The 14,652-nt window shown below is 33.1% G+C and overlaps 2 protein-coding genes across 3 annotated transcripts; both read left to right on the top strand.

The window, feature by feature from the left end:
- Positions 1–4,957, top strand: LOC116854004 (zinc carboxypeptidase-like). Of its 2 annotated transcripts, none has more exons than XM_032835432.1 (7): positions 1–138; positions 550–707; positions 2,403–2,918; positions 3,268–3,352; positions 3,616–3,815; positions 4,219–4,276; positions 4,509–4,957. In XM_032835432.1, exons 2-7 carry the CDS (start codon positions 555–557, stop codon positions 4,712–4,714), a joined length of 1,218 nt encoding a protein of 405 aa, XP_032691323.1. In that variant the 5' UTR covers positions 1–138; positions 550–554; the 3' UTR covers positions 4,715–4,957. The 2 variants fall into 2 exon arrangements, with proteins under 2 accessions (XP_032691323.1, XP_032691322.1); XM_032835431.1 differs by having other exon boundaries at positions 4,216–4,276.
- A 2,211-nt stretch (positions 4,958–7,168) lies between these two features.
- LOC116854008 (zinc carboxypeptidase-like) lies at positions 7,169–10,796 on the top strand. The gene is made up of 7 exons (XM_032835435.1): positions 7,169–7,302; positions 7,731–7,888; positions 8,250–8,765; positions 9,124–9,226; positions 9,488–9,696; positions 10,093–10,192; positions 10,425–10,796. Exons 2-7 carry the CDS (start codon positions 7,736–7,738, stop codon positions 10,628–10,630), a joined length of 1,287 nt encoding a protein of 428 aa, XP_032691326.1. The 5' UTR covers positions 7,169–7,302; positions 7,731–7,735; the 3' UTR covers positions 10,631–10,796.
- The last annotated feature ends 3,856 nt before the right edge of the window (positions 10,797–14,652 follow it).

The raw sequence follows: 14,652 nt of genomic DNA, 5'->3' as shown, positions 1-14,652 counted from the left end.
CTTGTCACCAGTATATTCTGACCACAAAAAAGCTGCGCATATATAAAGGCGAAAAGTGCTCCCTCGGAACACATATTCTTCCATTACACTCCATATAAATAAAATACATTTTGTGTCTAAATTCGAATAACCATTCAAGTAAGTACTGTAAATTTTAGTGTAAACTGCAGATTTAAAGAAATTTCACGAGTTTAACTTTAGGAAATTTAACAGCCAGATTCTTAGCACAAAATAGAATACAATAGATGAAACAGTGATAGTATTTAGAGTATAAAGAGTATCCTAAAAATAATCTCTCGTGAAACTTAACGGTGTATCTGTCGAAGCATAACAGAGCAAAAATAATTTGAAGATTAATACCGATCTGTCTATCGCCGAGATTCGGTAACTAATTTATTGTAATTAAAGGATTAATCAATATTTACCTAATTAATTTGGATTGCTTGAAATATTTATGATAATACAGACGATACTACGTAGTAAAAAATAAATGAATTTTAAATTCACGAGTTAAAATCGAAGGATAACATACAATTTGTTTGCACACAGTTACAATGTGGAAGGTGATACTATTATGTGCTTTCGTTGGTATAACGGCCGGCGAGTTTGCCACTTATGAGAACTATACGTTGTTTCATGTTACACCGCAAATAGACGTTCAAATAAAGTTTTTGCAATCCTATTATAAATTTGCCAAACCACATGCGGTGAGTAACCATCTTGATTTGCAAATATCATTATAAACAGAAAATCTTTGTTAAGGTAACTGCTTGTACATTCTATTGCTTTTAACATTTTTTTACAATATACTACTGTGATCAAAAAATATCTGAACTTTATTTTTTAAAAATCGCGGGAAAACTATAAATGAAATCCGTTTGCTTTCTTAAGTTGGTACATATGTCCTTCATATTTGATGGAAAAATTATGGCGTTCCTTCAAGCCGTTTGAGAGTGCCAATTGTTTGTCAGTGAAGATTTTTGTGCGCGGCGATTTTTACGACATCGAAAAATATGAAGCAAAGAATTTGTTTGAAATTTAGTGTTGCAAACGAAATTTCTTTCACAAACGCATTCAAAATGTTGCAAAGAACTTATGACGATAATTGTTTATTGAAAACAAGTACGTTTGAGTGGTTTAAGAAGTTTCAAGAAGAACGAAAATCCGTTGAAGACGCCCTGGAAGACCATCAACGTCAACGGATGACGCTCACGTTGAGAAATTGAAAGAATTAGTGCTCAAACATCGTTGATTGACTGTGCGAGAGATAACAGATGAAGTTGAAATATCATTTGGATCGTGCCAGCACATTTTGTCCAATGTACTGGAAATGAAACGGTACGTACATTACAATGTACGCACCGCGCTTGATTCTGAAAAACCTGAATTTTCTCCAAAAAAAGAATCGAGTGTTGGTGTCGTCTGAGATGATTTCTACGGTATCCAGAGACAGCATATACATGAAACGGATCATAACTGGTGATGAAACATGAATTTACCAATACGACGTCGAAACAAAGCAACAATCATCAGAATGGATTTGAAAAATGAAACAAGACCGAAGAAAGTTCGCCGTTTGCAGTCAAATGTCAAGGTCATGCTCATGGTTTTCTTCGATCATTGCGGTGTTGTGCACTAGAAATTCCTTCCAACTGGTCAAAAAGTCAATGGAGAATACTACTTGTCTATCATGAGGCGTTTTCGCGAAGCAATCCGTAAGAAACGGCCGGAATTGTGGGGAACCAACTCGTGGCATCACGACAACGCACATCGTATGCCTCGACACTTGTGCGTGAATTTCTAACAAAAAACTCAACGAATGTCGCTCCGCAAGCACCGTATTCACCAGACATGGCCCTCTGCGACTTTTCCTGTTTCCCCTATTGAAAAAACCACTTCGCAGACAGCGTTTTGAATCGATTCAGGACATCAAAGAAAAATAGCTGCGTGAACTGAAGGCTATACTGTTTACCGCGTATAAGCGATGTTTCCAGGACTGGATCAAACGCTGGCATATGTGCGTTGCAAATAATAGGGACTACTTTCAAGGAGACTATAAGAATTTTGATGATTGATTTGTTATTTTGATTTTTAAAAATAAAGTTCGAATATTTTTTAATCACAGTAGTATGATTTTTAATTTTTTTATCGACAACGTTCTGAACTATTTCAATATCTCAATTTATTCAACCCCTGAAACTTCGATGCTTTTAAACCCTGAAACATCATCTCAACCCTGAACATTTCTGAGTTCAAAATCTTGCAAATATTTAAACCCAAGAACTTCGATATTTCTGGCATTTAATATTTCGATATTTTATGAAATTCGATACTTATTTTTCCAATTTATATTTCCTTTATAAATATATGCGAAGTAAATAAAATGTAACGTTTGTTCTTAGTACGACCTATGGAATGTGCCGAATAGAGAGCATGCATGTGTAAATATTATGGTACATACGGACTTTGTAGAGGATTTTAAAATGAGAATGACCTATGTTAACCTGAATTTCATATCCTTGGAAGACTATGTCCAAACGTTAATTAATTTGACAACAAAAAAAGGCCAGTCAAGTTCCTTCGACTTTACCAATTACCATACCCTCGAGGAGATCTACAAAAACCTGGACGACCTGGCTGAGATGTATCCTGAGAATGTAAAGATCATAGTGGGCGGTTCAACATACGAAGGACGACAAATCAAGGGTGTGAAGATATCCTTCAAGCCGAACAACCCCGGCGTGTTCCTCGAAGGTGGCATTAACGCCAGGGAATGGATGGCGCCGGCCGTCGTCATGTATATTATACATCAATTACTGAGTAGCAACGATACTCATACCAGAAATACTGCTGAAAGCTACGACTGGTATATCTTTCCCGTGTTCAATCCGGATGGATATGTGTACACACACACTACAGTGAGTGCACGCTCTATAGTAATCTCATAAAGTAGATGTTCAAACTACACTTTTGGTTGAAGACTTTTAAATCTAAAAGAATGGTTCCTAAAATAATAATAAAAAAGCACCATCGTCGAATTGTAATCACTTGAGATACTGTGAAAGTTGTCACATTTCTTTACATATTTTACTATTAAACTTAATCTTGCAACTATTGTCTTTAATGTGTGATCTGATAATAATGATTGTGACGAGTCTAATTAACGTCGAATTCTCGGGAAATATGGATAAAGTTAATATTCGTCATTTCCGTCGGAGATATTATTTATACATTGAAAAGAATTTGTACAAATTGATTTTTCTCCAGGATCGAATGTGGACAAAGACTCGTAAGCCGTACAATAATACCATTGGTAGTAACCCTAACAAGAACTGGGATTACAAGTGGAACGGTAAGTGCTATGATGTGACTCATGAATATGAATAATTAATTGGTAATTATTGCGCATACTCATTAGCGATGTCACGCACGTAGAATAAGCTCAAATAATCTTCTCATGCACTTTTTTTAATATCATTAAACACAATGCACTTTATCGCGTAGAAGGATTAATTTTATGAAAGTGTGGTGCGGCATCGCTTTTATTTGATTACATTCCCGTTATTTATTTTTCATTAATGTGCATCATTTTTATACCGCATCTTGATCTGTCAGGTAATATATTTGGTTCCAAATCCAACATGTTCGCCGGACCCGAACCATTCTCTGAAGTTGAAACGAAGAGCATGTCCGAATACATCGAATCTATCAAGGACAAATTCTTCGCGTACTTTTCATTCCACTCCCACTCGCCTGACTTGACGTATCCTCCCGACGACTTCACGAATAACACTAAGCAGTACGATTCAGATATGGTAAGAGATCCCGACAATAAGCTGTACATTTAAAGCGTTCTTCTTCGAAATTGCGTTAAAGTAGAGAGAAATGTATTTTCTTTTAAAGAACAGAACAATGCTTATATATCTCTGTATCCTTTGGATAGTGCAAATTATCATATCATTCAATCGATGCATATAGAGAGTACGACTCTGTGGTATATATTTAGCAAATCTTATTATAATAAATTATTCGATTTTATGAAGATTCGAAATAATGTATTGTCGCTTCTTTTCGTATATCACTTATGAATTGGAAATATTCGGTCATACGTAATGAGTTTAATTGATGTAGCCATATAATATTTGAACTCGTGGGCGCAATTCATCATTTTTATAGTGTCTTAATTTTTAATAATATTAATAATTTTAATTTTAGAAGAGCATCACCAAGTTTATATTTCATGAATATGGATTCAAGAATGTCTTCAAAACAATTGGTAAGCATTCAAAATATCTATCATTCCAAACATATCTATCTTGCTTAGGAACTTTTTTATATAATTCTTAAACAATAGAATCGCGGAGTTTATTTTATTATCGTATTTATTTCTTTATAGTTGTTATTCAAATCATTCTGCTGTACTATATCTTATCTATATATTTAAATCTTTAATTCTGAACCTAGTAGTGTTCTATTGAAAAAATTAAACGTGAAACTTTTCTTTTTAGATTTAGATCGTGGAAGTTCCATAACTTATGTCAAGGGAACATATAACAAACCTCTTGTTTTGGCTTATGGATTACAAGATATATATTCTCTCAATGGCTTCTTACAATCGCCTAAGCTAATTGTTAAGCATAGTAAGATTGCTCTTTATGATCTAGAAAACATATTAGAAAACACAAAATATTATTCCTATGATAAATATTACTAAAATAATACTACTTTCTTATTCGATATGTCGCGCATGTGACATCTTGGTTCAAAGATACACAATATTGCACTTTGTATCCAGGAAAAATAACAAGTTTGTGTTTTCAATGTCTAGGAGGTAAAAAGCAAAAAAAAAAATAAAATATCATATCTCCAAATATGTAATGCCCGTAATTGATTATATTTTTATTAGTACTTCTTTGTTACCTACTTACCAATAAATCTATTAGCTCTCGAAAATGAATTGTGGTGTTTTATGTATTCACCTCTTTCTCTTTCATTCCTATATATTTTAGTATTCCTTCGGCCAATATCAGTGACTGTGATCACACAGATATATTAAACGTTTCTGTTTTTCTAGTAGTATATCGATCTTCTCGTTCTGCCTTCTCCAATTTTACTTCTCATGTAGTGTCTTAATATGCTGCAGATTTCTTAATATTATTAGAATAACATAGATACATGATACGACTGTACCATTTAGCTAATTTGTTATTTTCATTAATCTGCAACATACATATATACACATGTACACATAGCAGAGAAAGCTTGGAGTCAATAAATATTACGAGAGTGACGAACCGTGGGGTCCTAATCTCTGCTGTAATACACATACACGAAAGAGATGTAAATCCGATCGAGCTACATCCACGTGGTATATTTTGAATAATGTTAATGTTGGCGGTATTGTAACTTTCAAGTCTCATATCTCAAATATTTAACGAAAAAATACTTTGTTATAGTGTTTTGGAAAACTCTCGAGATAAGCTACAAGAATGCATAAAAAAAATGAAAACCCCTTTTAAATAATTTAACTAAGAACCAACTAAGCGTAACATAGGCTTAAGACCTAAAATCTAATAATGTCATTTACTGACCTTCTTTGAACCTTATAACTTTGACCTGTAACATTTTTCTCTAAAATATATATTTCACAAAATATTTTAATTTGTCATTTAAAATGGGACACCCTGTATATATAAACCCGCAATAGGATTGCTCAAAGTACACATTCTTTAAATTCACTTTATGGAGACGAGCGATATTCTATCTGAATTGTCCTGTATTGAATTATATCGTAAACTACGCGCGAATTTATATCATTTTTGTAAAAAAACTCGCGAATTTATCTTCGCGGAATTTACCAGTCACGTTCTCGACACGAAACGTTCGTCGATTTACCTGCAAACGTTATTTCTTTATTCTTTTCTGTAAAGATCACATTTTAAGAGATAATAATATTGTTTAAGTTCATTTTTAAAGAATACTTCCTATATATAATTATATATTTTCCGGCTATCGAAATTATATGTAAGAAATTATATGATATAATCAAAATTATATATGTATATAATAAATATTTCGCAACTTTATGCTAAGAGAAATTCTGTTAAGAGCCACTTGACTCTCGACGAGTTCGATGACTCTTGACGAAATCTTATGAATATCAGCAAAATTTCCTTGAGATTTATTAAGAGAGTAGTATAGATGAATGAGCAAGGAAAGGGGATGAAGAAGGGAAATTTACATATATAAGGTAAATACATAATTAATAACGTAGGTAATTGCATAAGGTACTAGATAGTACGGTTTTAGATTATGTTATTGCAAACGAATTTTTAATGAAATTGTTAAAGAATTTAGAATAGAAAAGAAAATGGATTGGGATCATATACCTAGAAAAAAAAGAAGAGAAGCACAAGGAAAGGAGAATAACGATTTGCTGAGACGTTGAGACAAGGAAAGTATACAAGAACAATATAAATAGGACTAGTTGGAATGATGGAGCAGAAATCAGAATAATGGAAGAGAAATGGGAATAACTAAAAGGAATGATACCTTGGGCTAATAAGTAAGGATATTAAAATAAGAAAGAAGGAGTTAGGATACAGAGATTAGTGGGATGGAAAGTGTACAAGAGGAAAGAGTACAAGAGGAAAAAGAAAGATGAAGAGGATACTTATAAAATGGAGGAAAGGAAAGTCAAATAAGGAAAGATATATAGGGGAAAGTAAGAAATGGAGGGAGCTGTTAGAAAAGAAATGCAGTAGGAAGAAGAGGAAAAGGAAATGAGAAGCCTAAGAAATAAAGCAGAAACGTGGAAATATATAAATAAAATAAGAAGCAAAAGAGAGGATAAATAACATAAGCAACTAGGATTTTTGCATAACTATGCACATGTTCTTTCAACATTCTTATCCCCTCTGGATGTTTCTTAGCACTTTCTTCTTATTACAGTCAATTAGATTGTGTTACAAATTGTCTTATACCATTAACAAAATTAATTGTGAGTCCTTTGGGAATTTTTATACATGGTAGCTATGGTAGGTATGTCACACCAAAATAAGACTTGAATCTTACTAAAATAAGCGACGATTGTAAAGCCGTTATAATGCATACGACTGTCAGCCTTTCCCTTGCAAGTATTTATAACACAATACCTTTGAAGAATTATCAGCACTTTAGGTTGTCAGTATATTGTGACGACAGATAAGCAGCACGTATATAAAACCAAAAAGTGCTCCCTCGGAACATACATTCTTTCACTACACTCCGTGTAAGCAATACATTTGGCGTCTTACCCTTCGAGTAAGTATCGTAAATTTAAGTGTAAACTGCAGATTTTGAGAAATTTCACGAGTTTAACTTAGGGAAATTTAACAGCCAAATTCTTGGCACAAAATAAAATACATTAGAAAAAACAGTGATGGTATTTAGAGTGTTTCTATTACACTCCACGAAATTACACTATCCTAAAAATAATCTTTCGTGAAACTGAACGGTGTATCTGTCGAAGCATAACAGAGCAAAATAATTTGAAGATTTATACCGATTTATCTATCGTCGAGATTCGGTAACTAAATTTATTGAAATTATAGGATCAATCAATATCTACCTGAATTTGAATCGCTTGAAACATTTATGATAATAAAGACGATGCTACGTAATAAAAAATTAATGAAAATTATATTCACGAGTTAAGATCGAAGAATAACATACAATATGTTTGCACACAGTTACAATGTGGAAGGTGATACTATTATGCGTTTTCGTTGGTATAACGGCCGGCAAGTTAGCCAGCTACGAGAACTATAAGTTGTTTCGTGTTATTCCGACAACATTTAGCCAAAAATTGCTGATACAGAGCTTATATAAATTTTCCTCAACAGATAATGTAAGTGATCTTGATTGCAAATATCATTATAAATAGAAAATTTTTGGTAAGGCATAACTGCTTGTACATTCTATTGCTTTTAACGGTTTTTTACAATATATGATTTTTAATTTTTTATCAATATCGTTCTGAACAATTTCAATATCTCAATTTATTCGACTTCTAAAACTTTAATGCTTTTGAATCCTGAAACATCAACATTTCTGAGTTCAAAATCTTGAACATATTTAAATTATAGAACTTCGATGTTTCTGGCATCTAATACTTCGATATTTTATTAAATCCGATACCTTGTTTTCTCCAACTTGTATTTTCTTTATAAATATATGCGAAATAAATAAAATGTGACGTCTGTTCGTAGTGTGACATATGGAATATATCGAACGAAATGGATGCATATTTAAATGTTATGGTATCTCCGGACAATGTGAAGAGGTTTGAAGAAGTAATGAATTCAGTTAAAATGCACTTTTTCATCTTAGAAGACGATGTCCAAAGATTAATTAACTTGACAACAAAAAAAGGCCAGTTAAGTTTCTTCGATTTTACCAATTATCATACCCTCGAGAAGATCTACAAAAACCTGGACGACCTGACTGAGATGTATCCTGAGAATGTGGAGATCATAGTAGGCGGCTCGACATACGAAGGACGGCAGATCAAGGGCGTGAAGATATCCTTCAAGCCGAACAATCCCGGCGTGTTCCTCGAAGGTGGCATTAATGCCAGGGAATGGATGTCGCCGGCCGTCGTTATGTATATAATTCACCAATTACTGTCTAGCCACGATAGTAAGATCAGAAATATGGCTGAAAGCTACGACTGGTATATCTTTCCCGTGTTCAATCCGGATGGATATGTGTACACGCACACGACAGTGAGTGCACGCTTTATAGTAATCTTGTAAAGCAAGCGTTAAACTACACTTTTAGCTAAAGATTTTCAAATCCAGAAAAAAAGAGTTTTCCCGAGATAATAACGAGAAAGCGCCATCGTAGCATTGTAATCTCTTTGAGATAGTGTAGAAGTTATCACATTCCTTTACATTTTACCATTAAACATAATCTTGCAACCATTGTCTTTAATGTGTGATCTGATAATAATGATTGTGACGTGCCCAATTAGTGGACAACGTCGATTTCTCGGGAAATTGGGATAAGGTCAATATTCGCCATTTTCGTCGGAGATATCATTTATATATTGAAAAAAATTTGTACAAATTAAATTTCCTGCAGGATCGAATGTGGACAAAGACCCTTAAGCCGTACACCGATATTAACACCGATATTAACACCATTGGTTGTAATCCCAATAGAAACTGGGGTTACCTTGGATCCTGTAAGTGCTATGATATGTCTTATGAATATGAATTATTAATTGGTAATTACTCCGCATGCTCATTAGCGATGAGCTCATGCACGCACGATAAGCTCAAATAATCTTCGCATGCATTTTTTTTAAATACCATTAAACACGATGCACTCTATTGCGTAGAAAGATTGATCTTATGAACGCGTGGTATCGTCTTTATTTGATTTCATTCCCGTTATTTATTTTTTATTAATATGTATCATTTTTTACCATATCTTGTTTTGTCAGATCCGTCGTTTTATAGCCAGACCAACATGTATGGCGGACCCAAACCATTTTCTGAAGTTGAAACAAAGAGCATGTCCGAATACATCGAATCTATCAAGGACAAATTCTTCGCGTACTTATCATTCCACTCCCACTCGTCTGACGTGACGTATCCTCCTGACGTAATCACGTATAATACTATGAAATTAACAGAGTCCGATTCAAATATGGTAAGAATTCCCGACAATAAGCTATATGTTTAACGCGTTCTTCTTCGGAATTGCGTTAAATTCGAGAGAAATATATTTTCTTTAAAAAACAGCACAACCATCGCTAAAATATCTCTATATCCTTTGGATAATGCAAATTATCGTATCATTAAATCGATACATATAAGGAGTGCGACACTATGCTACATATTTAGCAAATCTTATGTAATAAATCATCCGATTTTACAATGATAAAGATTAGAAATAGTGTATTGTCGCCTCTTTTCGTATATCACTTATGAATTAGAAATATTTTAGTCACAATGAGTTTAATTGATTTAACCATATAATATTTGAACTCGGCACAATTCGTTATTTTTATAGTGCTCCAATTTTTAATAATATTAATGATTTTAGATAAAAATCGCCAAAACACCGTTTATTGTACCTCATCAAAGTATAATAGGAAATCGCTATTTGATGTCACTAGAACAAAATAATGTCGTCAAAGCAAACGGTAAACATTCAAAGTACCTTTCACTCCTGACTTATCTATCTTGCTTAGGAACTTTTTTGTATAATTCTTAAACAATAACATCGCGGAGGTTATTTTATTGTCGTATTTAATTCTTTAGAGTTGTAACTCGAATCATTCTGCTATACTATATCTCATCTATATAACTAAGCCTTTAATTCTGAACATTGTAGTGGACTATCGAAACAATTAAACACGAAATTCTTCTTTTTAGAATTTGATAGAGGAAGTACCATAACTTATATCAAGGAAAGATATAACAAATCTCTTGTTTTGTCTTACGGATTACTAGATAAATTTTCTAGAGATGGCTTCTTGCAATCGCCCGAGCGTATCGTTTGGTTTGGAGAGGAGGCGGTCTATGCTCTACAAAACATATTAAAGCAGGCAAACCTTATTTTATTCAATAATAAATATTAAATAATACTTTCTTTTACTCGATATGCCGCGCATGTAACATCTTGATTCGAAGATGCACAATATCGCACTTTGTATCTAGGAAAAATAACAAGTTTTCAGTGTCTAGGAGGTAAAAAGGTAAAAAGGAAAAAAAATATTATATCTAAATATATAATATAACTGATTATATGTTTACTAATACTTCTTTGTTACCTACTTACAAATAAATCTATTGGATCTCGAAAATGAATTGTGGTGTTTTATGTAATCACCTCTTTCTCTTTCATCCCTATATATTTTAGTATTTCGTCCGCCAAAATCACTGACTATAATCACACAGACATATTAAATGTTTCTGTTTTTCTGGTAGTATATCGATCTCCTCGCTCTACTCTCTCCAATTTTTATGTAGTGTTTTAATATGTTGCAGATTTCTTAATGTTATTAGAAAAACATAGACACATGCTACGACAGCACTATTTAGCTAATTTGTTATTTTCATTAATCTGCAACATACACATATATACATGTACACATAACAGAGAAGGTTCCGAGTTAATAAATACTACGAGAGTGACGAACCGTGGGGTCCTAATCTCTGCTGTAACACACACACACACACACATACACGAAAGAGATGTAAATCCGATCGTACAACATCCACGTGGTACATCTTGAATAATGCTAATGTTGGCGATACAGTAACTTTCACGTCTCATATCTTGACAAATCGACACGAAAGAATACTTTGTTATAATTTGGAAAAACTCTCGAGATAAGAATGTATAAAAAAATGGTGACCCTTTTTAAATAATTTAACTAACACCCTACTAGGCGCAACATAAGCCTGAGATCCAAAACCTAATAACGTCATTTACTGGCCTTCTTTGAACTTTATAACTTTTACCTGAAACATTTTTCTCTAAAATATATATTTCAAAGGATATTTTAATTTGTCTTTTAAAATGGGACACTTTGTATATATAACATTAGGGTTGCTCAGAGTACACATTCCTTAACTTCATTTTATGGAGTCGGTACGAGCGATATTCCACATCTGAATTGTCCTGTACGTATCTAAACTAAATGCGAGTTTATGTTCTTTTGTAAAAAAACTCATGAATTTATCTTCGGGAAATTTAACAGCCACGTTCTCGACATGAAATGTCCGTTGATTTGTCTTTACCTGCAAACATTATTTCTTTATTCTTCTCTGTAAAGATCGCATTTCAAATGATTATAATATTTTTTAAGTTTATTTTTAAATAATACTTGGGATATTAAAATTATATGTAAGAAATTATGTATGATATAATCGAAATTATATATGTATACAAGAAATATTTTGCAACTTTATGCTAAAAAAAATTCTGTCAAGAGTGACTTGACTTTTGACGAGACTCTCGGCGAAATCTTGTGAATATCAGCAAAACTTATTTGAGATTTCCTAAGAGAGTAGTATAGGTGAACGAGTTCTGGGCAAGGAAAGGAGATGAAGAAGGGGAATTTACGTTATATAAGTTCTAGAGGTAGTAGAACGGTAATAGATTGTATTATTGTAAACGAATTTTTAATGAAATTGTTAAAGAATTTAGAATAGAAAAGAAAATGGATTGGGATTATATGCCTAGAAAAGAAAGAAGAGAAGCACAAGAAAAGGAGAACAACGATTTGCTAAGACAGAGAGGCAAAGGGAGAATACAAGAAGAATATAAATAATAGGACTAGTTAGAATAAGGGACCAGAAATCAAAATATTAGCAGAGAAATGGGAAAAGAGATAATAAATGGAGCGCTAAAAAAAAAAGGATAATAAAATAGGAAAGAAGGAGTTAGAATACAGAGATTAGTGGGATGCAAAGTGGTGACAAGAGGAAAGAGGAGGATGAAGAGAATATTTATAAAAAGGAGGGAAGGAAAATCAAACAGAGAAAGATATATAGAGGAAAGGAAGAAATGGAGGGAGCTGTTAGAAAAAAAAAGAAATATAGAAGGAAGAAGAGGAAAATTGAGAAGCCTAAGGAATAAAGCAGAAGCGTGGAAATATATAAATAAAAGAAAAAACCAAAGAGAGGATAATGTAAATAACATAAGCAAAGAAGAATGGAAATATCACTTTCAGTATTTGTTGAAAGGAAAAGAAAAGGGTAATGGGAGAAGACAAGAAGAAAAGTTAAGAGAAAAGAAAAACAGGGAGAGATAAGGCAGACTTGGAGGAAGATAAAATATACCAAGCAGTGAAGAGAACGAAGAAAGGAAAAGCGGCGGGAGTAGATTAAATCCAGATAGAAGAATGGGGATACGGAGGTCTTACAAGATCTTATAAGAGATGGATTAATAGAATTAATAAAGCAAATATGGAGGGAAGGAGAGATATCTAAAGACTGGAGAAAAGGTGTGGTAGTTCCAATTTATAACAAAAGAGATAAAGAAAAGATGGAAAAATTACAGGGTAATATCATTATTATGTACGAAATATAAAATTTATGTAGAGGTGTTAAGAAAAAGTTTAGAAGAAAAGATAAAACAAAAAGATTTATTACCAGAAAATCAGGCAGGTTTTAAAAAGGAAAGAGGAACTATGGACAATATATTTATTATGAACCACGCGATTCAAAGGGACAAAGGAGAAAAAATAGGAAAAAATGTACGCACTATTCGTAGATCTGAATATCAGAGATGTAGCCGAGAACTACGACTGGTACATTTCTCTCGTTCAATCTGGACGGATACGTGTACACGCGTACCACGATGAATGCACTTCGATAATTCTAGAATACAGTCCTTTTACTACGCTTCTAGCTAAAGATTTATAAATTTAGAAGAAAGGAATGCTCTTTGATATAATAGGAAAGCATCGTCGTTGCGTTATGGTTTCTTAGAGATAGCGTAAATTATCACATTCCACGACATCAAAATTTCTTATGTTGAACAATGTAACGTTGTACTTCTTAATTGGTGTGCTTATGCGCGATTCATACTTGGTGAAAATTCATGTTTTCGCGATTAATAGACATTTTATCGACCCTTCTCGTGAAAGTCGAGATAAAAACAATATTCACGATCTTCATCGGAAATTAGTTGTAACATATAGTATAAAGTATGTGATTAATAGTTATTATTTGAAACTCGTTTCATAACTAAGATACTCAGAATTAGATGAAAGCTTTTTCAACTGAATCGCGATTACACATATAAATGTCAGGTATATCGTAATTTGACTGAAAAACTTGAATCTAACTCACATTCAGAGTAGAAATTTGAAAATCTCACATAAGATAAGTTCCAAGTGATAAATATTAAAACAAGCCTATGTGAACGATCCTGTGTGAACAATTTTTCACAGAATCGAATGTGGAGGAAGACGTACGGTTTACTCAATCGTGGTAGCGATCCGAACAGGAACTGGAGCTACAAGTTGCACGATAAATATCATAGTGCCCAATAAGCTATGAAAATGTGAGTTATTAATTAATAATTACTCAGCATGTTCGCTAACGATGACGCGCACGCGTGATACATGCTCGATTAAATCTTCTCATTTATTTGCTTCGAATAGCATCAACATCTATATGCTGTGACGCGCAGGAAGTTTGTTTTTAAGAGATTGTGCCACGCAATGTCAGTTTTATATTTGCATTCCTACTAATTAATTTTTATTAATATTCGATATTTGTTAACATTATTGTGTTTTGATTCAGTTTTCAGGCGCAGACATTTTTAATCCGTTTAGCGACACATACACTGGAAACGCAACATTCTTCGACGTCAAAATAAAGTGCGTGTCCGACTACATCGAATCAATCAACGGCAATTTTTCTATATATATGTCATTCCACAGTTACTCTCTGCTCCTAATGTTCCCTTACGGACACACCAAAGACCATTTGGAGAATTATGACGAACTGATAAGTGATCCCGAAAATAAGATATGTGGTCGACGTTTTCTTCTTCAGAATGCAACAATTTCGAAGAAGAAATATATTTTTCAAGATAATAAAAAAATCATTGATATCTTCATTATCTCCTCGAGATAATGTAAAT

This window comes from Odontomachus brunneus, unplaced genomic scaffold (assembly GCF_010583005.1).
Source record: "Odontomachus brunneus isolate Ranch 3 - 2012 unplaced genomic scaffold, Obru_v1 Obru_scaffold_007, whole genome shotgun sequence".
NCBI classification, from domain to species: Eukaryota; Metazoa; Arthropoda; class Insecta; order Hymenoptera; family Formicidae; genus Odontomachus; species Odontomachus brunneus.
Note: the sequence above shows the minus strand (reverse complement) of the source record. Positions and strands in the feature narration are given on the sequence as shown.

Bases quoted from the DNA above. Each gene is read 5' to 3' on its own strand.
- LOC116854004 (XM_032835431.1), top strand. From the start codon at position 555: ATGTGGAAGGTGATACTATTATGTGCTTTCGTTGGTATAACGGCCGGC. The intron at 708-2,402 runs GTGAGTAACCAT...GTTTGTTCTTAG, and splicing joins AATTTGCCAAACCACATGCG to TACGACCTATGGAATGTGCC. The intron at 2,919-3,267 runs GTGAGTGCACGC...ATTTTTCTCCAG, and splicing joins ATGTGTACACACACACTACA to GATCGAATGTGGACAAAGAC.
- LOC116854008 (XM_032835435.1), top strand. From the start codon at position 7,736: ATGTGGAAGGTGATACTATTATGCGTTTTCGTTGGTATAACGGCCGGC. The intron at 8,766-9,123 runs GTGAGTGCACGC...AATTTCCTGCAG, and splicing joins ATGTGTACACGCACACGACA to GATCGAATGTGGACAAAGAC. The intron at 9,227-9,487 runs GTAAGTGCTATG...TTGTTTTGTCAG, and splicing joins CTGGGGTTACCTTGGATCCT to ATCCGTCGTTTTATAGCCAG.